Below are 27,281 nucleotides of genomic sequence, written 5' to 3'. Positions count from 1 at the left end.
ATTAAATGTCTTTCTTATTTTCAGGAAAGTTTTGGCATAGCAGGGCGTAAATAAATGTTACTTAGCACTATTTTTGTAGCACTGAGGGATAATTTTAAATGGTATCTGCACTCTAAAGATTTCACTGATGTGACCCAGTGCCCCCATATTCATGGAGAGGCAGAGGGCAGTAACCACCCTAAGTCTATAGACTTCTCTCTGATCATCTCAATACCAATAACTCGCAAACTGCAACCTCAGCTTAGGTCCTCTGAGACTCCCGAAGTCTCCAGTCATTCCTCCAACACCTCCCAGCACTTTCATTTGGTCCAAGGGAACTTACCTTCCCAGCACTCCCAAGCATTTGAGTACACCAATCCTAGTTCTCCCTTTGCTAAAAGTCTCATTTCATTGTGGGAGCTGCAATGTTTGCATTTTCTAGATACATTGGAGTCACACTAAGTCTGTCTTATTTGGTCACCAATTGTGTTGCCAAAGTAGTTTAGTTAGGTGCTTCAGAAATCAGTCTACAATGGTGTCAGGGAATGATTGCCCTAATGATAGAACCTCGTACCTTTATGGTACCATTAGAAGCCACTAAGAATTTAGCTCATCTGAAAGAGGTTTTAAGAAGAAATATTATAAATGGCTTTTATAGCTTTATCAATATCAATAACATTTTCTAGAGTTACTGAACATATTCTGAGCACCTGAGTTGTGTCTGGCCTCCATTAAACATAATGCATCATCTTTCCTCATCTTCACAGGGACACTTTCAGGTTAGCCTTAAACCTTAGAGTAAGATTAGTCTACTAAAACCACTATATAGATGAGGAAATTCAAACACTAGTCAAATGCTAGCCCAATATCACACCTTAGGTAAGCAATACGTAAAACTATGAGCGGTCATCTCTTGACCCATAGCCCAAACTCTGGGCCAGTGTGTTGTATGTACATCGTCCTCTCCTGTGGAGGCTGCTGTGTCCCCAACAGAGAAACTCAGGACAGATTTTACTTCAGCTAAGTGGACTGCCCAAAGTCTTACATGAAGTCATGTAGACTCCAAAGCCAGCATCCCTCCCTACTCATGCTTTGAACCCTGTTCTTCATTGGTTAAGCTTTGCTTATGTCAATCAGCTAAAGATTGACTGGTATGACCTGGCCAACCATTTACCATGTATAGATTTAATCATGATTCATAAGCTTTTAAAAATAACTTAAAATGATAGTGGACTATTGATATTTCAGAAATTAAATTAGCTCCTCTGAGTGAGAAGAATATTTTTAAGAATATAAGTCAACAATTTTTAGCATATACTATGTATCAATTGTAGCTTAGAAACCTTACATACAGCTTTACCTACACAGTCTCTAACACTCATGATGAATTCAGCAAATGATATTTTCATTGTAAAGTGAAAAATAGAATCGAGCAGTGAAGTAACTTAGGAAAATATATTCTGATTCTCATTTCAAAAGGTAGACTTATTTTGGAAAAACAAGAAGAATGTTCAAAAATAAACATTCACCCAAAATCAGTCCTTCTTAAGAATGAATATAAAACTGTCTCCATCATTGATGGTAGAGAAAGGGCTTTTCCATCAGAAAGCACATCCTCCAAATGGACAGTGGATGATGCTGAATTAAAACACCCAAACCAGCCCCTACCTTAGGATCTTTCTCAAGCTGTTGGTGTAATTTCTTCCAACCTAACTCATCATAATTAACTCTGTAATATCCAGTCACGTTGAAGTTTAAAATCACCCAGTCACTGTCAGAATCTGAAAGTTGCATCTCAGGGAATACCACTACCAAAAAAAAAAAAGAAAGGTTCTTAAAAAGATTTCAGTACATTTTTTTAAAAATATAATACATCCACACTTCTAAACAATTAGCCAATAAAATAAAAGTTAAGATAGCTCTTAAGTATATATTGGTCTGCCATATAGCTACATTTTCATGTATAATTACTTTTAATTTAAAGCGTGTCTTTAAAGCTCTGCATTCAACAATCAGGTTTTCAAAAACTCAACATTATTAACAAAATGTCTATCTCTGTCTTTAGATGTATATATATGTATATATAATACACACACACACACACACACACACACACACACACACACACACACACACATTTACTTACTGCTGCTCTTGTCTAGCCAGACTAAAGGTTGTGTGGTTCCATTTTTCATCCAAAAAATAGGGACAATCCATGTGTTACTTTTTGGGGAAAAAAAAGAAAAGAATTAGCTATTTTCACACACAAGAATATACACTCCGCCCAAATTAAAGAGATGCCAGAATAGCGGGCCTCCGAGTCCACGATCAATCCCGGCAGGCACTCGGGCTTTGCTCTTGGGGTTACTTGCTGCTGTTTCTGTCAGCCAATGTTGCTTTCACTCTTTATCATCTTCCCTCTTGCTGTCTCTTACAGACTTACCTCTTGGAACATACACAGTTGCCGAGACTGCCTTCTGTCTGAAATGTGGAAGGGCTGATTTTACTAAATTATAGCCACCTGGCCTCACTCTGGGCTATTCAAATGCTTCAGGCAGACCCAAATCTGTCCATGCCCAGAGAGGTGGAGGGTAGCTTAAAAAGGAAAAGCTTGCCAACATTTCAAAACACTTCTGAGCCTCAGACTTTCATCTCCACCTGAAACATGTCTACAGGCATCGGCCGCAACATTTGTATTTACTGAACGTGAACTGGATGGATCAGCTGACCACAAGAACTGCATTAGTCATTAGGAAAGACACACAGTTCAGGCAATTGTTTCCAGTCTTCTTCCAACTCTTACACCTGGCATCTTAGTCCTTCAGCTGTGAGTCTGCGTTTATCTGCACACCTAAGACTCCGCCTACTTCTCCAAAGACTCAGAATAGTATAGTGCAGGGTCTACTGGCCTTCGGTTTCTCTCCCCTGGGGTTTTGAAGAAAGATTAGGACTGTTTGATTTGTTGTTATTATTGTTAGTGTGTGTGTGTGTGTGTGTGTGTGTGTGTGTGTGTGTACGCGCGCAAGCACGAAGTGGGAGGCGGTACACATGTAGCACAACACATGTGTGGAGGTCAGAGGTCAACTCTTTAGAGTTAGTTCTCTCTTTCCACCTGTAACATGGATTTCAGGAATCAAATTCATGTCACCAAACTTGGGGCCAAACCCACTGGGCCATCTTGCTAGCCCTTTCTTGAGACGTTTTATAGGATTTGACAAATCATCCGCCGGGCAGTGGTGGCATGCGCATTTAATCCTAGCATTCGGGAGGCAGAGGCAGGCGGATCGGCATTCCGAGGCCAGCCTGGTCTATAGAGTGAGATCCAGGAAAGGTGCCAAAGCTACACAGAGAAACCCTGTCTTGAAAAACAAACAAAGAAAAAGAAAAAGAAAAAAGAAAAACCATCCATTCATGCTGATATCTACTACAATGAGATGGGAGGGTCAAAATTACTTAAAACAGTTGCAAGTTAACAAATCGGTGAAGAAACAGACGGCAGGAAGGAAGAAGGTAGTGAGTGGCATGCTAGCACTCACCACTGCATTTTTACATGCCCCCCCCCATTCTATTTATGTCGCAGACAATGCAACTGGAGCTCAGAGGACTTCAATAAGACCTACACACAGTCTGACTTTTGTGGAAGCCAGTGTTTGAATCAGGTCTAAAGGCTACCATTTTAAAGTTGAAGATATGGCCTTAAATACACACACACATGCATGCACATCACACAATGTGAACACATACATATGCACAGCACTGTCCTCAAGGAGGCAGCAACCCCTTGGTTCTATGTCTAGGGGAAAGATTGCAACAGGACCCTCTTTTTTTTTTTTCCTGAAACGTTGTGCCACTGGTGACATCTTCTTGTCTCTCACCTGAATCTCAAGTAATTCATTACATCTGTCTGACAGACCAAGAGGAACAAGTAGAATTCTAATGGTCTGGTCACCCACATGACTAAGTCCCAGGTAAGGGCACACATTGATCCCTAGTTGCAGGCTTCTGGCCTTGCTTGGTATTTAGGGTTCCGCCTCACCCTAGTTCGTACACAGCGCCATCCCTTCAGGGAGTCACCCAGCAGCAGGGCATTTGCCCCACAAGTGTTACACTTCCTCACTGCTGGTGGGTTTCCATCCCAACGTTGCTCAACCCCAAGCCTGGTGATGACAGACGAATAAAATAACCTACTTGTGGTTTGCAAGAGTTCGATTTTCAGCCTTTTCGAGGTAAAATGGCTCTTGTTTCATGACACCCGTAGACACGTTTAACGTGACGACTGGAAAACCACCCTGGTATGTCCAGCTGTCCATTATGCTTTTCACTGTTGTTGGCAAATGGGTTATATTCTGCTCATCTATGGCCTGATTTAAAAAAAAAATCATAACAAAAGACGGACATGGTTTATCAGCAAGACCTTGTGAAGCAGCAATCTCCCCCAAAGAAATGAAACAACCATCCTATCCTATTACTTCATTATATAATAATCCTCACTGGTTGATATTCAGAACCGTTTATCGATACATGGCTTTCCCTCTGGTATCTGGGAGGGGATTTTTTTCCAGGACACTCATGGGAACAGAATCCATGGATGCTGATGCCCTTATGTAAAATAGAGCAGTGTTTCTATGTAAGCAGGTACTGCAAGTCATCTACAGGTGACTTGTAATATCTTTACAATGCAAATGGTATGTGAACATAATAGTTATTGTATTGTATTGTTTGGGGGACTAATGGCCTCAGAAAAGTCCATATATGTTCAGTACAAACAGAACTTTTTCTATTTCTCATCTTGGATTGGCTGAATATACAGATATGGAACCACAAACACAGAGGACTGGCAATATGAATGATTACTTTCATTCATCCATTTATTCATTGAACACATACATATTTAGGGACCTAGTAGGTCACTCTCTATTTGGGGTGTAGAAGTGCAGGGAAGGGGGTTTTAGAAATAGGGAAAAGTCATGTTCCTGTTCATTCATGGCCTCCTGCTCTTGTACTGTATCAGACGATGTTACTCAGCAAGAAAGTGTCTCAAAGAAGGACAATTACCATTTGAAAATGTCTCCACAGATCGTCTTGCTCAGCATTTGAGTAAGAAAATGTCTCCAAATATGACTGTGAAAACAGAGGAATTGGGGTTAAGGCAATAGGATTCCAAAGCCATTTATGTTTGCTGCTAGTTGGGTAACACTCTTAGCAACTCACCTTAAGTGCGTTGATAAACACGCGCTGGTTCAGGAAACCATCAAGCATCCGGGCCATACATGCTCCCTAAGGGGACATACAAAGCCGTTCATGAACTGAACAAAAGTCAGTATTTACACACAGACACAGTCCCTTTTTATGGACACTGTTCCATGCTATGCTTCTGATTGCAATTCTGATCAAATTCCCTGTTCAAATTATCCTCAAACATGTAAATAAAATAGTAGATTGTCACTGAGTAGTAAGTAAAGAGTGAGTGAATGTCCTACATATAAAAAGTTGGAGTACACAAAAAATGTCTAAATTATGATATTTGCATGTAAGAATACAATTCTACAAAACAGAAGTTTGGAGCTGGGGAGATGGCTTAGCCAGTGAAGCTCTCACTGTGCAAGCAAGCAGAAGGACCTAAGCTCTACCCTTAGAACCCATGTACAAAAGCTAAGCTAGTGTGTTTGTCATCCTAGAACTAGGGAGACAAAAACAGGGGAATCCCTGGTGCTGGATGACTACCTGCTTAACCAAATCAGCAAGCCCCAGGCCAATGAGAGACCTGTGGGAGCCCACAGAGGCTTCCTAAAGAGAACTTACTCGGGGTCAGAGAATCTGAGCTTGACTTACCTAGCAGGGATGTATAATGGGATGATTTGACCATAGGCGTGATTACCTGGTGTTTGGGAAGGTCTACACTTGGCTGTATGGTGTACTTTGATTTTACAAGGGGGAAGTCTTTTGCCGCTCCCCTTGGCATATTATAAAAAGCCCTTTTGAATAAACCTCAAGGCTGTTGGATATTGACCCAGACCTTCCCAAAGCTATCCTGTGTTTCTGTCTTTCTTCTCATTGGCTAGGTCTCTCTTTCTTTCTGACATTTCCTCACTCCTCTCTCCTCCACCTAAGAATCCTTCAAAAGGTGGGAGCAGGTTGGAGCTGGACTCCACAAACTCCCACAGATGGCGCCCTGAACATGGGACTTAGATACAGAAGATAGAAAGAAGGAACTCTGCGGAGCAGGGGGCATGCCTAGTAATTAATGAAAGGAGGTGGTGATATTCTAATCTTTGGGAGTAAAATTGTAAGTATGAAGCAGAGTAGTTAAGAGTTACGCTGCAGCAAGTATCTCTCTGTGTTTTTATCTATTTACTAAGTTAGGTTTAAAGCTGTAAAAAAGTCTTGGTGAAGGTGGAGAATATAGGCTTTAGGTCTAGGAATATGGTGAAGGTTTAATATAAAGTAATTTGGCATAGCAGCTTTTGCCCTCACCAAAGCATGGACAGGACCTAACAGCCACTGTGAATTTAGCAGTCCCAGTGGTTTTAGAAGTTCCAGAAGCTGCCAATGACCCTGAAAGCCAGCACAAACAGCAGGGTTCCGCATGCCTTCTGCCATGGCTGAGTCAAGGTGAGGAGAATGCAATTAGCCAGCAGAAGGACATGGCTTGAGGTTACCAAGGTGCAGCCTTGACAAGCCAAGCAGAGACACCACACAGTGAGAGAGGCAAATGGTGGCACATGGAGGCTAGGAGTGTAGCAGAGGCTTTGGACCCCAGTGGCCAGAGCAGGTCTGTCACCTGGAGCCAGAGTTCCTGGCAGCCAGAGTCCAGCAAATCATCCCTGGAGAGGCTAACAGAGAGCAGTGCTGAGCAGCAGAAGCCCTGCAGAGAGACTGCTGCCCCAGGCAGAAAAGCAGCATCAGCCACATGAGCAGAAGCAGTTGGAAGAGCAGCTGAGGTGTGCTGGAGCCTAGGGAGCTGTGGAGGTGAGGCAGAGGCAGAACAGAGCTCCAGGCTGAACAGTTAGAACGGGCTCTGTGGGAACGGCCAAGACTGATGCAGCCCTAGCTCCCAGTGGCAGAATGTGGGGAGGGAGGGTGCTGAGGCAGCATTTGGCCTTGTAAGCAAGGCAGCAAATCTGGTAATGGGAGCCAGGGTTCAGCAGCCACAACTGGCCATGGCTGCTTTTCTTCCTGGACCTGAGGTGATGCTTGAGGGCATGTAGCAGCAGGCAGCATTCATCCATTCAGTGCAAGGCGTAAGAGTACCCTTGGGACCTCAGGACACAGGGTTCCTCGATCCAGTTACTGGAGGCACAGACAGACTGGAACTATAAAAGCTGAATGGAAACAGCAGATAGGGCCATTCAGTTTCTGTTTGCTGGCAGTGGGCCAGTGCATGGCTCCTTTGAGAGACAGCTTTGTGGTTCATGTTGGATGCAAGGAGTGCTTTCTCAGAGAGGACTCTGCACCAGCTCAGCTGGCAGCTTTTGCCCTGGAGCAGTTTTTGCCTAGGGGAAAGCTGACACAAAGAGCCTCTTTAGCTCAGAGGGAGGCTTCAGAGACATTTGCTTGAACTGGGTTTTATGCAAGGGAAACTGCAAAAAAGTTTTGGTTATGAGACTCCTCATATTTGGAGCTGTTTTCTTCAGAGTCATTATGACTTGGACTGCTGTACAGGGACTTCAGGGTAGCTGACAAGCCAGACCCTGATTTTGAGCACTCAGAGGAACTTTTAAGACTGTTACCAGAACTGTCTTTTTTAACTTTTCAGACCTAAGAAATGGAATGGACAGGAGTGATTCAATTGCAATGGTACAATTTTGACTTTACTTATGCATATAGGCTCTATCAACTGTGATGACTTATGAATTGTTTTGTGTGTGCATATATTTTTTATTAACTGTTGTGACTCATAAACTGTTGCAGGAATGGAACTGTTTATGGAACTATTTTGTGTAAAAAATGTAACTGTTGCCGGGCAGTGGTGGCGCATGCCTTTAATCCCAGCACTCGGGAGGCAGAGCCAGGCGGATCTCTGCGAGTTCGAGGCCAGCCTGGGCTACCAAGAGAGCTCCAGGGAAAGGCGCAAAGCTATACAGAGAAACCCTGTCTCGGGAAAAAAAAAGTAACTGTTTATGTAGAAATGAGGAAATTTGTTTTTTCTACCCAGGTTCAAGATGCAACTTAAAAATTATAAAGAAAATGGGAAGTTAATATTCCTCAGTCTCTTTAAAATTAAAAAAAAATTCTTGTCCCTTGAGTGGATTAATGTTTGTCTGTGTTAATGTACCCTATGTTTTGTAAAGTTCTATTAAGAGATTGCTCTTACAGGTTTGCTAAAATTTGTAAAGTGTAAATAGTTCTATTGAGAATTTGCTTTTGGATGTAAGTTTGTGAGAGTTGTAATTGTGTATAGTAATATTCATACTAGAATTATGATGTTAACCTGTTAATGTTAATGATGATTCTGAGGAGTCTTTAGATTTGATGCAGTTGCATCAGTTGCATCAGGACTTTACTGATTTATTTGATGCGATTATATCAAGAGCTTGTTGATTTAAAAAAAAAAAAAGTCTTGGTGCAGCTAAAACAGCTGTAGTCATCTTAGACCCATTCCAACAGGCCATTCCATCTTTATCATCCTCTACTTCTTTACTAGGAAGCCTAGCAGCCCTAAAGAGCAGGAGTATTTCTATGATTGTTCCACACACACATGGAGAGAGAGAGAGAGAGAGAGAGAGAGAGAGAGAGAGAGAGAGAGAGAGAGAGAGAGAGAAGAGAGAAAGTCCGGAAAAGTTTGCTTTTAAAGCATCAAGGTATGTAAGTCTGTTTATAATAATAGATATGCCCAATATCTAATATAACCTCACTAATAATATTTGCTAAGTGAAGCCTGACTTTAAAGTATTTTCTGACATTGATTAGGCAATAGGATTAAAGTTACTTTAACCCAAAGTTTTAGCATTTTATAGTCCTTAGAATCCACTCCACACAACTCTGCATGAGAACAGAAGAAAACATGAATGTGGTTTTACCTTGTTGTAAGTATATATGTCGAAGAGTTCATTTATTTCACTTGTTTCTGTGAAATTTTCCACCTCAGTGGACACAGCTCTAGACTCCAGGGCATGATCTTCTCTGAGGACACCATGTAAAACGTTAAAAAAAAAGATCTCATTCTGTAAAGGAAAAGATTGAGCCACATTAACTTCTGAGAGTTACAGAAATACAAAATCCAACATTCCTAAGATAGCTTCCAAAACCCACATTGAATGGGGAAAGAATAAATGAAAAATATCTGAATAACAATATGCCCCAAACATTATAATTCCTTGAGTAACAAAATGATAGGCCATCTTCCTTCCTATTTCTATCTTTTATTTTTATTTTTAAGAAGCTAATTACAGAGGAGTGTGATGCCTAAGAGTCATGGATTTCTCTCATCAAGATAGGTTCTCAGCACTGTCTCTATGTAGTTTCAATCCACTAGATTGTATTGTCAATTGAATCCATGGCTTTAAAACTGATGGTTGTTTTTCCATGCATAATCACAAAGCAAAAAAAACCCCACTAAACTTATAAATTGACAATGATGCTGACATAGTAACTTACAACAGGAAAGGACTCTACAGACTAGATACAAGTGTTGGCAGTTCATGTATTCCGAGACAGCAGTTCATTACACTGTATTGAAAGCCACAGGACTGTTCAAGACACTGGCACATGGGCACATGGCAAGAACAATTTCTCTCTGATGTGAAACTAGAAAGAAAACTAATTTACAGCCAAAGAGGAATTTGGGATTAAAAATAAAAAAAAAAAACAGAACTGAGATTGGGAGAGATGTTGCACAGATGAGTTATCTGCACCCTGGTGAGTGAGTTAGCCCCTGATACTCAGGTAAAGCCTAAAATCCCTACCAATTGAAATTCCGAACTGACTTCTCATGCTGCATGCCATATCAGTATCAGGTAAACATTCCTATTCTTTTTTTTTTTTTTTTTTTTTTTTGGTTTTTCGAGACAGGGTTTCTCTGTGTAGCTTTGCGCCTTTCCTGGAGCTCACTTGGTAGCCCAGGCTGGCCTCGAACTCACAGAGATCCGCCTGGCTCTGCCTCCCGAGTGCTGGGATTAAAGGCGTGCGCCACCACCGCCCGGCCAACATTCCTATTCTTATCTACTTTCATTTATTAACATTCTGACCAACTCTTTTGTATTCCTCACTTAAGTTTTGATTAGCAATACCATCAATTAGGCTTATATTAGTTACTTGACTTGTTACTGTGACAAAATATACCATACTGCCAAAAGTAAACTAAGGAAGAATGGGTTTATTTTGGTTTATGGCTCAAGAGTTGTGGGGACCCACAGAGGCTCCCTAGTGACTCAAGGTCAGAAAGTCTGAACTTGCTATCCCAACAAGGCTGCATAATAGTATGATTTGGCCAAAGGCTTGGTTACCAGGTGTTTTGAAGGGTCTATACTTGTTGGTATTTTATACCTCAACCTTGAAAGGGGGAGGTCTTTTGCCTCTCCCCTTGCTTATGGCCCATCATGAATAAACTCAGGGCCACTGGGTATTGACCCAGGGCCCTCCTGAAGCTTTGCTGGGTCTCTATCTTTTTCTTTGTCTACGTCTATATTTCTTCCTATTGTTTCTCAATTCCTCACTCCTCCACTCAAGAACCCTTTGAAGGTCAGGACTGGTCCCTGACAGAGAATGCAGTTCATTGTGGCTGAGAAGTCACGACAGGAGGAGCTCAAGGCAGCTGGTTACATCTCATGAACAGTCAGGAAGCAGAGAGAAATGGGTCTTAGTGTTCCGTTCACTTTCTCTTTATAACTCAATCAGACCCCTGGTCCATGGTATTGCACATACTTAAGGTGGATCTTTCCACCTAAATAAACCCACTCTAGATAATCTAATCTAGATAATAATAATATAATATCCTAATCTAGATAATAGGCACATCCAAAGGCTATTCTTATATATGCTTATATATAATCTTATATGTGCTTACCCAGAAGACTGGATATTAGGTGATTCTAGACTTTGTCAATTTAATAATAAGTATTAACTATCTCAAGGTTGTTGCCAAAATCTGCTCTTCTGGAAATGGGAGGCTTATAACATAGAATTGGGTCAACAACTTTGTTGTATGAGATGATGTCTTGCTGTATAACCCAGGTTGTTTTTTAATTTTAAATCCTCCTGCCTCAGCTTCTTAAATAGCTGAGATGGTAGATTTAAGTTACCCTGCCTGGCTATGTCTGAAATTTTAATAGAAAATGGATCATTTGGGAATTGTGTTGAAATTATGTTGATCTGGATAGTATGCTGTACTCTAGTAACTAAGGATGTAGAATTCTAAAGCTCTCTTATTGCTAGTTCAGTAATCATACTCCATGTAGCAAGAATTTAGAAGTCCCTGCACAGGTTTAAGCCTATTCATTAAGTGTAGGTTTTGTTAGTGTTCTTGAGAGTGTCTCATTTTGATCAACGTGCCACAGACACAAGGGAGAAATTTTAAAGTTCCATGATTCATGCCCTAAGATAATCACTACCACAAATTTGGCTTTAGTATAATCCTTTCTAACACTTCTCATGTACGTATTCCCATAGTGGCACACTACTTTACTTACCAACATTTTGAGTTTTTGTTACTTGATCTTCATGACCACCCCCTAAGACAACTGTCATATTACAAACGAACAGAAAGATAAATCAGAAGGAACCAAAGCCCAACTTAGTTTGGTCAAGTCCCAGATGGAGTTCTTCTTTTCCAAGCATAACAGATAAAACTTTTAAAAAAGCAAAGTGTTACAATAAATGAATAGGCAGTTGTCAAGACAATGGACCATCAATCATTTTTTTTAACTCTCTTAACAGTTCCTTTACTCATATAAGTCACCATTTCTATTTCTTACATTCATTTTACCGTCTCAAAACAGGGGAAACAACATTGTCCTCACTTCGTTGTATTAAAGACTAAATTAATTTATAGGTTCCAGCAAAATGCCCAGTAAGTAAAGCCTGCTCTGTAGGAGTTAACCACTTTAGGCTATTTATCATCATCATTAATTGTTCCTAGAACTGAACAAATAAAATCTGTGATACTCTGTGGTGGTATTGTGTTCCCCAAAATATTGTGTACCCTAATAAATTTATCTGGGGTCAGAGAACAGACAGCCACTAGATACAAAGGCTAGAAAAGGGTGGCACTCACACCTTTAATCCTAGCATTCCAGAGATAGAAATCCCTCTGGATCTCTGTGAGTTCAAGGCCACATTGGAAATAGCCAAGCATGGTGACTCACACCTTTAATCCCAGAAAGCCAGCCTTTAATCCCAGGGAGTGGTGGTAGAAAGCAGAAAGATATATAAGGCGTGAGGACCAGAAACTAGATGATTTTGGCTGGCTAAGCATTCAGGCTTTTGAGCAGTAATTCAGCTGAGACCCATTCCGGATGAGGACTCAGAGGCCTCCAGTCTGAGGAGACAAGACCAGCTGAGGATCCGGTGAGGTGAGATAGCTGTGGCTTGTTCTGTCTCTCTGATCTACCAGCATGGACCCCAATATCTGGCCTCGGGTTTGATTTTATTAATAAGAACTTTTAAGACTCCTGCTACATCATATACTCTGTCTGCACATGAGTGTATATTTAATGACAATTGTCACATAGCATGTGACCGATGCTCAGGAACCCTGTTCAATGACTACATGAAACTCCTCTTAGCTCAGTTGTTCAACTGTGCATCTCAGCTTACGGTGGTAAGAAAGGCATAAGGAGGATACAGGGGTCCTGCTCGGTGGTGGAGTCCTTGCCTGACATGCGTGAGGCCCAGGGTTAGGGTCAGAACTATGCTTACACACAAGAAAGTTGCTGCCTGGTCCATCACCTAGCCTGCTACTTTTCTGAACAAGGCAGGAGAAGAAAGACAGAGAAGTCACTGGGTAACAAATAACAGAACTGGAGATAGGGAGTCCTCCAGACCCTGGGTCTTGAAGAGGTAGTGATGGCAAACCCAGCAGTCTCCATCATCATCATCTTGGCCATCAGACTAGCACTAGACAACTATGTTTCAAAGCTAACTCTGGCCCAGATAGGAAATGATCTCAGGTAAATCACTAAAGCTTTTAGCACTTCATTCTCCTGATCTATGGAATGATGTCCAGACTCCCTTCCAGGACAACAGGCCCTGTGCTCAGTGCAGGGAAGGAAGGGGAAGACACTGCAGAGTGACAGGTGACAGAAGGGAGGATGATCTAGGTGATCTGGGGAGAGCAGAGGGGGCGGTGTGGGACTGGAGTGTTAAGTGGGTGGCTCCATCTCAGCACTTCCCAGATCCCGTGGGTTCACATCACGGAAAAAAAATTCCAAGTGGATTTAATGATATATAGAAGTGTTCATGATGGTATATGGAGTGAAGACACATTAGAAACTTTTAAAAATTATTCTGTTGTGGAGGATGTATATGGGAGTGCACAGAATTGGGTCTTTTCTTCCACCTTTACATAGGTTCCGAGAATCAAAACTAGGTTGTCAGGCTTGCAAAACAAGTGGCTTTACCCACTGAGCCACCCTACCACACCAGCATTAGAACTCTCTGAAAGCTGGTGGGATGGTTCATCGGGGAAGGACACTTGCCCCCAAGTCTAACAGCCAGAGTTTGACCCCTCACGCCCACATGCTGGACAGAGAGAATGGACTTGCACTAATTGTCCTCGGACCTCCTCATGTATGCTGTGGCATATGTAGCCTGCTGCGTACAACATAAGTAAATAAACATTAAAACTTTTCTTTGGTTTTATGAGACAGGGTTTCTTTGTCTAGCCCTGGTTGTCCTGGAACTAGCTCTGTAGAACAGGCTAACCTCAAACTCACAGAGAGATCTGCCTGCCTCTGCCTCCCAAGTGCTGGGATTAAAGGCGTGCACCACTACCACCCAGCTAAATATCAAAAATTTTAAGCCAAGAGAAGTCTCAGTATAAGCGTCACTTAGACAGAATTAATAAGTAAAAAGCTTGTAAGAAAAAAAGAAAACATAAAAGGCAGCATGACTCACCTTTGACAAGAGTTTTAGTAACTTAATAGTTACTGGATTTGTCTGTGTTTTACAGGCTTTTCAACAGTGATACGCATTATTTTTATAATGGGGGTAAACGTTTAAATTACTTACCCTTGGAAGCTTAGGATAGAAGTAGCTAATTATTCCAAGTTCGAAATAAGATGCAAAGCCCTCGTTGAGCCAAATATTGCTCCACCAACTCATGGTCACCAGGTTCCCGAACCACTTTTGCAGGTGTGAGAGAGAAGAAGGTATTTCTGAAATTTAAGCTCTCCTTCCTGCGAATACACGCTAAGGAAGTATGATGCCAAAAAGACATACATGTCACTTGTCATCAGTAACAAAGCCTGAGAACAGGACTCCCAAACATGCCTTGATGTTTTCACATGAGGAGATATCAGCCATGCATCTCTCAGAAATGACTGCGTCCGTTCTGGTCACTGGAAGCAGTCTTTGCTTTAAAATGATATGTAAGCACTAGGCTGGTTGGCTGACTATAAACAGTTGGCTTTTGCCCACGAGCTGTGTTTAGTTCAATGAAGCTGAAGTCCTAGGCTCTCACTTAACCCTGCTATTCTCACACCTTATAGTGTAACTAGGACTTCGCTGCAAGTAGATACTATTTAGATTGTGATTTGTGTTTCAGATTGTGATTTCATCCACACCGCATATGAGTCACTCAAGCACGTGTATTCTCTGTAATGTGTTACAGCTGCTGTTATTTTCTATTCAAGCTGAACCGGGCAGGAAAAAGTATAGATGTCTTTGGAAAGGAAAATGCAACTCCCCAAACCCTGGTATCTAACCAAATTCTTACAGCATTTGTTAGCAGCTTATGTTTCTTTTTAAAAATGTCACTCGGGTGGCAATAAGAAATGACACTTAGGACAACTGATCAAAATTCACGGGTGTATGTGAACTGTGTACCCAGGGTGTTATTTGGTCTTTTCTAAAACTTGTGGAGTCACACAAGTGAGAAAATGCCACTGTCATACGTATGGTTGTTTTTTGCTTGACACATTTGTGTTAATGGAATAGAGACTAGAATGTAGGTGTGAGACTCTCCATCAGGTCAAACGCCTAGATTTTTAAGATCCCAATATGAAGTACACAGAGCTGATGATACGCCTCCTGGTTACACCCTTTGTGGATGCAGCTTGAGCCCTCCTATGCCCCTCACTAACCTTGGCTGCCTCCATTGAACCTCTTCCCAGAATAAAATTAAATAGGTTCACAATACCCCAATGGGTCGGACTCAGCTTGACTGACAGCACACAGACCCTTCTTTGTTTTCTTCACAGTTATACATTTCCCCAAATTGGGTATGTGGCTGGTATTTCTTGGTTTTGCTGCTTTGAGGAAAACAGCTAGAAAATACCTCCCTGTGAAATAAGAAAGAACATTTTACCATGTACCTGGTGCCCAACCTCATGGGAGATGACAGCCAAGATCATAGCCCTTTTCTCGGTCAGTTTATCATCTGCTTCCAGCAACAAGGATACTTCGTCAAATATCAACAGTCCCCAATTTTCCATTGCACGGTTGTCAAAATTAGGCAAGGCAATTATATCTAAGTGGGTTTAAGTAAGGAAAAAAAATTAAATCATCTTTTCTAATAAAATGTTGTTTAGCTATAAATTATGTCCAAATAAAGTCACAGAAAAATAAAGACCAGAGGAAATTGTAACCTTAGTAAAGAGAAGGTTGTTTTTAAAAAACCTAACACTGAAGATAGAAAACAGAAAATAAGTTATCACAGCTATATGAAAATCATATAAAGAGCAAATACTTATGTTAAGAGACTCATACTCCAAATCTAGAAAGATCTCCAAACTCAACAATAAGAAGACAAGATGGGCTAAATCCTGGTTTTCTCCCAGCCCCATAGGTCACTGTGCCTCAGAACATGCATCAGCCTTAGTGACATTGCCCATCCCTCTAAACTCCTCCCACACAACCCTCATTCCATCTCAAATCCATACACTTCCCTTGCAAAAGACTATGCTGCCCTGCCCACTCAGTTCCTTTTGTTGACCCTAGATTTCCTCTGCTAACTAATCCTGTTTGCTATGCCAGGAAACCCCCTACTCAAAGGGTGAAAATGTGATCAGCTCTTGGAGTCTGGCCCTGACAGCTAAAAGAAATCATTTCTTATAGATACTGGTTGACTACTTTTAAATTTTCCTGAAATTGCATCTTTTGACATGCATGCATGTGTGTCTGTGTAATTGCATGCATACATGCGTGTGTGTGTGTGTGTGGGGGTGTTTCTGTGTGTGTGTGTGTGTGTGTGTGTGTGTGTGTGTGTGTGTATGTGTGTGTGTGTGTGCAATGTCATGGCAGTGTCATGGTACACATATGGAGATCAGAAGACAGCCCATGGGAGTCAGTTCTCTCCTTCACACTGTCGATCCCTGAGATTGAACCTGGGTTGTCAACCCTGGCAGCAAGTGCCTTTACTCACTGAGCCACCTTGCTAGACCCCTTCTAATGACTATTTTTTACACATTTTCAAATTTCAAATGAATATAATTTAATTAAGCAAAATCATTGAGTTTTTAAAAAATAAATTATCACCATTGATTCCCATATGATCCTGCATTATTTTATACAAACATTTAACTAATTATTTTAAAGTAACAATAGAAGCAATCATGGGTCTAACACTTTACTCTTTAGAACTGACTGGGGTTGGCCAACTTTTTCTGTACAAGGCCAGATGATAAAATTTTCAACTTTATACACTGTTCTCTCACATTTTGTATTTACTCTTCCCTTGCCTTAAATGGGTTGTATATTCTATTTTCTTTCATTATGTAGAATCTCTTTTGTGTTTTAAACTATAGAAAAGGTGCTTCATTTCCATTGCTGTTTAGTCTTCTATTGTGTACCTGCCTCACTATTCATCACTCCTCCTAACAAAGATCTTTTTTGTTTGAGTTAACAAGTAGGAAAGATGAATTATCCAGTTAGGTAAAACACATTCCAGAATGCACAAATTGTATATGGTGTGAATAGACTTGAGGACCCAGAAGAGTGTAGAAACTGCAAGGGTAACTGTAGATGTAACCAATCGTCTTTTTAAAATAAGAAACACAGAGCCAATGTAAAAGAGAAAGCCGAGAGGTCAGAGCTCAGAGATAAAATCTTACCTCCTACAGTGCTCCTAGCTTCCCCGAGAGAGAGAGCTACTTCCTGTGTCTGTGTTTAAATATTCTTTCTGTTCTGTCTTCTCATTGGTTGTAAACCCAACCACATGACTGCCTCATCACTGTCTGTAAGTACCGCCCTCCAGGTCTTAAAGGCGTATGTCTCCAATACTGGCTGTATTGGAGATACACACAGAAATCTACCTAGCTCTTCTAACCACCACGCTCTTACTATGGCTCTAATAGCTCTGACCCCAGGGCAACTTTATTTATTAACATAAAATTAAAATCACATTTCAGTACAAATAAAATATCACCACAGGTAACAATCATAGTTGGGTATTGCCCAACTCCTGGAATAGGTTGGTTCACTTGGAATAGGTTGGTCCACCATTGTAAAGACATGGTTGGGGTTCAAACTCCATCCTTGTGATAATGGGAAGCTGCAGATAGATTTTTAAAGAGGACTTTAACATGATCAGTTATTTCTTGTGGAATATTCCTTTACACTGTGTGAATATATGTCACTGTGGTTAGTTTAACAAAGAAGCTGACTGGCCAATAGCTGGACAGGTAGAGGTTAGGTGGGACCAGCAGGCAAAGAGAGGAGGAGGAATCTTGGGAGTCATAAGGAGATGCAGAGAAAAGAGGAGATGAACTTGCCTTGCTGAGAAAAGGTACCAAGCCATGTGGCAGAGCACAGATAAGAAATATGGCTCAATTTAAAATGTGAGAGTTAGCTAGTAATAAGCCTGAGCTATTGGCTGAGAATTTATAATTAATAATAAGCCTCCATGTGGTTATTTGGGAACTGGTTGCGGGGGGGGGGGGGGAGAAAAGTCTGCCTACAATTTCTCTGCAAAGATTCTGGCTTCACATATGAGGATGAGTTGAAGGATGACATCACATAAAGACTGGTCTGCTAGAAATGATGGGGATGTATACTAGCAGCAAGTAGGAGTAGGAAGGCAGTAAGTGGCTTGGGGGATGGGAGAAAAAAATAAAGTGTCTCGTTGAACAGACAGGGTGCCATGCAAGAATAAGGGTTTCTCTGGAGTCTTAATGAATGAGCATTGTTTTGTTGTATTGTTTTGCTGGCAAGGACTAGCTACCTCGACCTCCTCTAGCATGGAAGAACTTGGTTTGCAAGCACAGATGCCTGCAATCACCAGTTCTTTATGTGACATGCATACTGGGGTTTCTGACCAGGCTCAAGCTGCTCCTCACCCCTTCACCCCCTATTCCCCCTAAACGAAAATGCTTGAGCAGCAGAGTCTCTGCAGAGCCTCACATCCCAAATATTTTCTCCCCACCCTCTCCTGCCATCTGGCTGTGTAGGCAGAGCATCATGTTCCCAAGTCTTCAGAAACATGGAGGAACAAAATAATTTACACAACACACATGATTTAAACAGAGGGGGGAAAACACATTGAGCAACTTTCCAAGCTGAGTGGCTCACAAAACTTTACAGACATACCATACAGATCTAGGAAAGATAAAATATTTACACAAATCCTCGAGGATCATATTATAGTCACACATGATTCTAATTTTTATGATGAAATCTATAGATAACAGCAAGCACTAAGCCACTGAGTCATAGCTAAAGAATATCTAAAATCTTGCAAGCTCACTAGCTGAAAGAATCCAGATCCCAGCACTGCGCAGTGCTATATGTAAGTATAAGAGAGTTTTAAAAGCCCCATCTAAGGGTTGGGGATTTAGCTCAGTGGTAGAGCACTTGCCTAGCAAGCCCAAGGCCCTGGGTTTGATCCTCAGCTCAAAAAAAAAAAAAAAAAAAAAAAAAGCCCCATCTAGAGAATGAGCCACCAGACACTTACAAGGGAGCTGAAATAAAAATGATCTTGACCCACTAGACACATAGCACCAGACAGAGAAAGCACAGTCAGATCTCTGTGTGTTTTGGAAGGTATCAAATGCCATGGTGAATGGTCATGAGGTTAGCCAAGATAAAAGCTAAATGGCTGCAATATACCCTTGAAGGTTCGTTGACAGATCATGTGATCTTGAATCAGGACCTGCAGAACAGAAACATTGTGCACTGAAATTTTTTAAATGTTTCACCTGTTTTTGGAAGTGGATAACTGATATTAAACAAATCCTCCAGAAACGAAAAGATGGGACCTGTGATGTTCACAGCAAAGTCTACATTTCCATCTGCAATGTCATCTTTCCGGGCCCAGACACGTATCTAAATTAGAACAATTAAACAATAATTAGGTAGAGAGGTATTAGTCTTTGAAAACTGTTACCTTGCCCATTTCAACACCCTGCTACTTTGGAACTGAAGTATTGTAACTTCAGAAGAAGCAATATGCCTGTGGTGGTTTGAAAATGGTCTCCACAGTCTCCTATGTTTGAATACTTGGTCCCCAGTTGGTAGAACTGTTTAGGAAGGATTAGGAGGTGTGCCTTGTTGAGGTGTGTCACTGTGGGATGGACTTCAATGTATCAACTGACTTGCAACATGCTCAGTATTCTCTCTGCCTCCTGTGTATGGATCAAGATGTGAACCCCCAGCTGTTCAATTGGTTATGGTGTTTTTTCACAGTAAAAGAAAAGTGACTAAGACAGTGCTTATAATATTTAAGCTCATATACATGCTGTGAAAATCCCAGAAGGCAAAGCACTCACAGCGATCCTCCCAGAGGCATGTCACATTAACTTTTACTTTAAAAATCTATAATTGCTGGTCAAACTGGAAGCTGCATGTAGAAGAATGAAAATAAGGCCCCTATCTATCACCCTGCACAAAACTCAATTCCAAATGGATCAAAGAGATCAACATGAGACCAGACACCATGACTCTGATTGAAAAGAAAGTAAAGAATAGGCTTGAACTTATTGGCACAGGAAGAGACTTCTGAACAGAACACTGACAGCATAGACATTGAGACCAATACTTAATAAACAGGACATCATGAAGCTCAAGAGCTTCTGATTAGAAAAGGACATAATCATTCCCTTTGAACAAAGCATCAGCATACATAGTAGGCAAAATAATTTCCAATTATACTTCTAACATGGAGTTAGTATCTACAATATGCAAAGCACCGAGAAGACTGAGCATCAAGAAAACAAAGAACCCAATTTTAGAATGGGGTACAGAATAAGAAAGTTCTCAAAAGATGAAACACATTTCATCTGGGAAATTTTTTTTAATGTTTAATATCTTCAGTCCCAGGAAAATTCCAATTAAAACTGCTTTGAGATTTCATCTTACCCCAGTCAGAATGAACAAGATCAATAAGACAAATGACAGCACACGATGATGAGGATGTGGGGGAAGGAGATTACTTCATTGCCGGCAGGAGTGCAAACTTATAAATCAGTATAGAAATCAGTGTAGAGTTTCCTCAAAAAGATAAAAATAGATCTACAATATCCAGCTATACCATTCTTGACATTATACTAAAAGGACTCTATATCTTACTTCCGAGATACTTGCTCAGACATGTTCATAAAGCCAGAAGTTGGAATTAGCATATATGTCCACCAACTGATAAATAGATAATGAAAGTGTAATACATTTACACAATGAAATATTATTCAACTGTTAAGAAAAATGAAATTTGCAGGTAAATGGGTAGAGCTAGATGTAGTGGGTAGCCATTCCAGCTTTGATCTGGAAGTTCCAACCCCCATTGAGACTTCGGCAACTGTCACGCCTACAAGGCGGGGCCAAGGGAGGCGCATGGAGACCCGAGATCTGGATGGGCCAGCGCTCTCTCTGTTCCGGGACCCTGAACGGTGGAGGTGGACTGAACAGAGCTCCAGAGAACACCGCTGGACTGCGATACACCTTCCCCAGACCCCCCGCGACCTACCTATCCCTTAATTTGTAAGTTACACCATTAAATAAATCTCCTTTTAACTACGTGGAGTAGCCTCAGTAATTTCACCAATAGCTAGAATCAACCATCCTAAGTAAGGTAACTCGGACCCCAAAAGACAAACGTTGCCCAGTTTTTCTTACATGTGGGTGTTAGCTTTTAAAATTCAGATGTGTGTTTTATTCAGAATATTCACAGAGATAAGGTAGCTAGTAAGTGACCAGGGAGTGGAGGGGATCCTCCAAAGAAGGGGAAATAGAATACAGTGTTATAAACAGATAAAGAAGAAACTAGAATAGGAGGACTAAATGGAAAGGGTACTGGGAGAACAGGGCAAAAGAGAGATATGCGGAGGGACAACTCAGACTAAAGGCCTTTTGAAAGACCTCCAGGAATCAGCTACATCTCTGAGTTGTTAGTCAAGGGGGTCCCATAGATGACCCTCAAACATTACATGCTATTGCCAATTGCATTGGTTACCCTCCACAACCTGACAGTAAGACTTTATTGCTCAGGACAATGCATGCTTATGTCATTGACCATAAAGAACCTGAGCTAATGCCCAACTAGAAGTTTCAACCCTATTGACGAATGTTCACAGTTCCAGAAGTTACTGTACAGACTAAACTATCAGAAGAGAAAAGTCATCATCAGTCTCACCCAGTTATAAACCCAGTGAGCTACAATAATGCAACAATGGTACAAATGTTACAGAAGTAACCAACCACCTTTTGGTTGGCTTTAAGGTCTGCTCCATGTCAGGAACCCATACATGTCACTGTTGATGGAACCTGGGACTAGATAAGTCATGGACCCTATGGGAAAACCTCCTACTATTATTCTGCTGAAGGACCATAGTACTAAAACAACTGCAAACACATATTGCTATGCCCATAGATCAATGTATCCCTGAACTCTTATGAGAGAAACTTCTTCTTACAGTAGATGATAATTAACACAGAGACAGACCACTGGATAACATGCAGATAGTGAGAGACCTTAGAGTAATCAACCTTGAGTGGGATGTCTACATCACACTCCTCCACTGAAGGCTTAGGACTCTGTGTGGAAATGGGGTGGAGGGCATACATGCACTCACAGAGACTGTGACAGTACACACAAACCTGCACAGATTCAAGCCAGACAAACTCCCAGCACCAAGTCCCACCCCTAAACAAGAAGCTAATTTCAACTGATACCTGCAGGGAGAGGGAAAGTAAGTTTTCACAACAGTGAGAGTAGGAATATCAATCACACTCTAGGGCAGGTCTCATGCTCAAGGATAGGTGACCAATACAAATGGGATTCCACGTTTTTATGTGTGCTTTTCTTTTGTTGTGCTTTGATAGGTTTTTTTTTTTTTTTTTTTTTTTTTTTTTTTTGCCTTTTTGGTTTTTGTTTTGTTTCCATGGTTGGTTGGTTGGTTTGAGAGAGAGAGAGAGAAGGAACATGAAGTTTGGGTAGATAGGGAGGTGGGGAGGATTTAGAAAGAGTTGGAAGAGGAGAAAAAATATAGTCAAAATATATTGTATGAAAAGAACTTAAATAATAAAAGATAATAAGAATAAATCTTTAGAAAATGTGTTAATTCTGTAACTGCAGAATAATCCTTGTAGATTCCATGTAAAAGAATACCTCAAATCCTTCCTTCTCATCTCAAATCATTCCAGTGATCCAAAACAGAATTGTGTTGTTTAGAGTGATGGCATATTGTAAAACCAAATTTGAACCTTGCAAAATTAGAATGGTTTAATAATGAAAGACTTATTAGTCCTATTGCATTTTCAAAATTGAAAATCAGACTAAGTCCCCATATTTTAAAAAGCTCCTGAGAAGTCCTATGATTTTAAACCCGTTGAAGCTAGTGAGTTGTAGGCTCCACGCTTTTGTAATGATATTTGCTGGTAAAAAGGCACCTCTGCCATTTAATACTCTGTTCATATAAGCACGCTGTTGTTTGGTACCTGAGAATGGATCCGTGTGGCTTCTGTCTCAACCTGCAGGGTTATAGTCATGCAGAATCACCTTATGCTCTACGACGCTTTTCTCTGTAGGTAATTTTTAATAGAATTGGGAATTGTCAGTGCTGATGCCAATGACGACATTTGAAAATGAAAGTCATGAGGACTAAAGTTAGAGGTATGGGAATTACAAAGTGTGTCCTTACGTGACTTCTGTTAACTTTAAAAAAGAAAAATTCTCACTGCAGAACCTTATCCAAAAAGGCCAAAAAAAAAAAAGAAAGAGAGAAAGAAAGAAAGAAAGAAAGAAAGAAAGAAAGAAAGAAAGAAAGAAAGAAAGAAAGAAAGAAAGAAAGAAAGAAAGAAAGAAAGAAAGAAAAACAGCATAACACAGGCGTATGCTTTCCAGGAACAGATTCATCTCTCTGTGCTTTTATTTTTCTGGAAAGTTTGCCTTGAATTATGTGAGTTTTTTTTAATTATGTGAGAGTTTGGGAATGTTCCTTGTTCACCAAATGCAACCACCTGTTTTTGAAATTCCAGCCTGGACTCCCTCACTGATTTCTTCCTCCTGTGTGCTACAGAGGCCTCATTTAGTCTAGAAAGATGCCTTCAGGCCTTGGATCTGCTTTTCCACTAAATTTATGGCTTCTGAGACCAAAGTTGGGAAGCCCACTAGTCTTGGAAAAACCGTTCTGCAGATGGAGATAGTGGAGAAAGCCTGTGTTTTAGCTGTAGTCTTTTTGTAAAGTAACGGCATCATCAATGAATACTTGCTCATTAATTTTCAGTTTATGAATCACTCCCACAAACAACCGATCTGCACAACCAAAGCAAGACAAATGATGGGAATTTCATATTGGATTGGGAGGGTATGTAGCCCCTAGGAGGAAGCAAGAAACCCAGGCCAATAAGGGCCATTTTAGATGTAGCTGTAGAATTCCTTCAAAATCACACCTGCCCCACCTGTGAGTTCTGATAGCCCTCACCGGACATGGCAGATCTAGACATCAGAGAGTATTGTTTTACAAATGCCCATGCTGCCCAAGTCTACCAGGTTAGCCATTTCCACCCCTACAGTGTGTTCTCTGTTTATCCTCATGCTTTACATAACCACCCTCTCTTACTGAATGCGTAATTCTGAGATAAGCTGAACACTATTCCAGGCTTGCATTTGGTTTACCTCATTGAACACACAGTAAATTGACTCACTTTGTAGTGCTTAGCCATGGCCAAGCACAGCATCCCACTGATAAGCTCAACCCAAGTCTCCCTCTCTGGCCAAGAGAATTAACTTTCTCTTGTTCCTTTTTGTTTCTACGGCAGCTGGCATTCTTTATAGCAGAGCGATCTTTGGGGAAGAGACTGATTTTATCCTTTGGCAAGAATTGCTGATTGAGAAGAGGACTGACCGCAGGCTGTTTGGTGTGGGTGTGAGGGACCACCCCTGGGTCTCTCATTAGCTAGGGGATATAAGAGGTCTGCTACTTCTTGCCAGGCTCAAACCATGCTTCTAAACCATGCCTACGCAGATTCACTGATCTACGCCACGATTTCTGACTAGGCCAGTGTTATATCCGTGAATGTCGAGGACCTCCTGGTAATTATTCAGCCAGAGGAACAGGGCTGGGAGCCAGCCTCTCAGGAGGATGATAAGCTGCTGCTGCTTGCATCCAACACTGTGAGGGTGACTCATTAGGCTGGGAGCACTGGAGTAGTGATGAGCTTGGCTCACCCCCAGCCTTCTTGTCTCCATACGTCAATAGTAGGAGCCTGGAAGATCTCAGGCCAGCTCCAGGGATGCTCAGCTTAGCTGCAGAGCTTGACCTTTCTCACCCCATGAAGCCAAGAAAGTCAGAAGGAACTGGACATGCGGCACTGGCCTTAGTTAACTCTGTATTCCATAACAGGGAATAAGCAAGTGTGGAAAACACTGTATGACAACCATGATACTTTCTGAAAATCTTATGCTGTTATGAGAATACAACTAGATGAAAGCTAAGAATTGCAGGACAAAGCCTGCTCATCTCCATTTACATGACCCTGGAGGAGTCTTGTACCCCCAGAGCTATGGGACACCCACAGGGCCTAGCCCCTTAGTGGGAATGTCAGCCTGCACATGCCTCTCCAGTGACTTACAGGTGCTGCTGGCTAGTATCTGCTTTTATTGTTCAGGACTGGGACCATCCTGGTTGCTAAACACTTTGAATCTGATCCAGTAAGCAATATATCTCCCAGGGCTAGTTTAGCCATGGTTTGTAGTCTCCTGCCCTCTCGGAAAGCAGAAACAGGAAGTGGGTGGGCTTAATGTGCAGAAACAGGATCTCACTATGTAGCCCAGGATCGCCTCAAACCCATGATCTGTGATCTCTTAGGTGCTGGGATTACAAGTGTATGCTCCCACATCCGGATTGTTACATCACATTTTGCAAAACTACATTTCCATGGGGTTTGGCAGGGGGAAGAGGAAGCGACAGTGGGTTGTACAGGTACAGTAGGTGAACAACATGCAGCCAGCACATTGCTCCTTATCTGCAGGCTCTTCCCTACTCACCTCCTTGCCTCTCTCAGTTCTGCTGACATGGCCGAAATCACATATAGCAAGTGCGACCAGGTACGTTGGCATGCGGGGTGTGGTATGGAAGGTAGTGACCGTCCATCTGCTTCCATTCACATCGATTCTTTCAGACTGACCTGAAGAAATATTTCAGTCCAAATCACTATAAGCCTAGATAATGTGCAACCTTGAAACAATTTGTCAAGACGGTTGCCCACCAGTCACTCCTTCCTACGTACTCCCTGAGGTCTAGGAGAGTGGGTTCCTCTATCAAAGGCATCAACACTAGATCAAATTGCTACGAACCATTGTCATGCAGGATCCAAACACAAAGTTAGCAATAAGGAGATTTAAAAAAATGTTAATTACCCTGAAATATCACACTATAACTCAAAAACATACAAAATTCGTATGCTGTTCAAAAGTATTCATGTGTGTACATGTTGAGTGTGTGTGTGTGTGTGTGTGTGTGTGTGTGTGTCTGTGTGTGTGCGCGTGCTGACAGAGGTCAGCACTGAACATCTTGCTCAATTGTTCTCCATCTTGTCTTTTGAGATAGGGACTCTAAACCTGGAGCTCCCCAGTTCAGCTAGACTGGCTGGCCAGCAAAACCCCAGGGAAACCCCTGCCTCTGTCTCCCCAATCCTGATATTACATCTGTATCCCACCATGCCTGGCTTTTCACATGGGCGCCGGAGATCCAACTCAGATCCCACTGCATGTGTGGCAGGCATTTACTGACCAAGTCGTTTCCTCAGTCCCCAGAACTATTTCATAGTATTTTCCATTATAATGATAACTACTCTGCTATTATCGTTACCTACTCCATCTATGTATAAAATCATCACACTTGATCCCCCAAATCTATTAAATTGTTAGAATGATTTTTAAGTGAATAAAAAGTACATTTGAAGGACCTAATAATGGGATCTTAGGCCTGAATCAGCATCCTGAGTGATGGGAGGTTAACTGAACGTCAAACCCATGGGCACTGTCAGTTTTCTCCCCAACCGATACCCTCTCTTTCCACCTACTTCCATTTCCTGGTTTAGCACAGCATTTGCTCTAGAGCTGCCCTGAGTCCAGAGTGAACCAGAGACGGCAAGTCCACCTTTAGTGGCCTTCAGAGGACTCTTCAGCATCAGCCGCTGTCCAGAGCCTGAAGCTGAAGTCGCAAACTCAAATGTTGCTGAGGGCTGGACATCTGACATGGGGTAGGATTCAGGAACAGGGGGGCTGAGGCAGTTAACGGTGGCTCAGGGTACCATAAAGAGGCTACCCGTTCTCAGCTTCCATTTATTAAAGTCATAGAGATGCTGTAGGTCCAGTGTTAATTGAATGTTAGAGTTACCAAGGGAACAAAACAAAAATCTAGGTTTTTATTTGATATCTCTAGACCTTTAAAAGTCAGAAACCAATGCAGTCAAGATAAGAAAGTCGCCCAAGGTGAATAAAACACATCTCTGTATCAGCTGAGACCAGCTGCATCCGACTGTTATCAGTAAGGGCCCGCCCATAGCTGAAGCACTAACAGGCAGGCAGACTGTCAGCGTGTATCATGTCCTCAGATCCCCATACAGAAAGAACAAGGATGTATCTTCTCTAAGTGTGAGGGCCGATACTAGTCTCATGTGACTGCTCTCCACAGTTACAACAGACCAAGGCTACTAACATACTGCCTAGAGGAGCAGACATGAGAGCTAATATTTTCATGTTTATACAACGG

The 27,281-nt window shown here is 41.6% G+C and overlaps 1 protein-coding gene across 1 annotated transcript in view; it reads right to left on the bottom strand.

Moving 5' to 3' along the window:
* Window positions 1-27,281, bottom strand: part of Lvrn (laeverin) — a 62,996-nt gene that overhangs the window by 22,586 nt on the left and 13,129 nt on the right. Inside the window, exons 3-12 of the mRNA XM_006977656.4 lie at window positions 25,553-25,692; window positions 19,269-19,395; window positions 15,450-15,604; window positions 14,146-14,259; window positions 9,000-9,143; window positions 5,191-5,256; window positions 5,035-5,100; window positions 4,168-4,340; window positions 2,126-2,202; window positions 1,648-1,787 (exon numbers count right to left, since the gene is read on the bottom strand). Coding sequence (XP_006977718.2) covers window positions 1,648-1,787; window positions 2,126-2,202; window positions 4,168-4,340; window positions 5,035-5,100; window positions 5,191-5,256; window positions 9,000-9,143; window positions 14,146-14,259; window positions 15,450-15,604; window positions 19,269-19,395; window positions 25,553-25,692 — 1,202 coding nt within the window. The remainder of the gene's footprint in view (window positions 1-1,647; window positions 1,788-2,125; window positions 2,203-4,167; window positions 4,341-5,034; window positions 5,101-5,190; window positions 5,257-8,999; window positions 9,144-14,145; window positions 14,260-15,449; window positions 15,605-19,268; window positions 19,396-25,552; window positions 25,693-27,281) is intronic.

Source organism: Peromyscus maniculatus, chromosome 19 (genome assembly GCF_049852395.1).
Source record: "Peromyscus maniculatus bairdii isolate BWxNUB_F1_BW_parent chromosome 19, HU_Pman_BW_mat_3.1, whole genome shotgun sequence".
Taxonomy (NCBI): Eukaryota; Metazoa; Chordata; class Mammalia; order Rodentia; family Cricetidae; genus Peromyscus; species Peromyscus maniculatus.
Note: the sequence above shows the minus strand (reverse complement) of the source record. Positions and strands in the feature narration are given on the sequence as shown.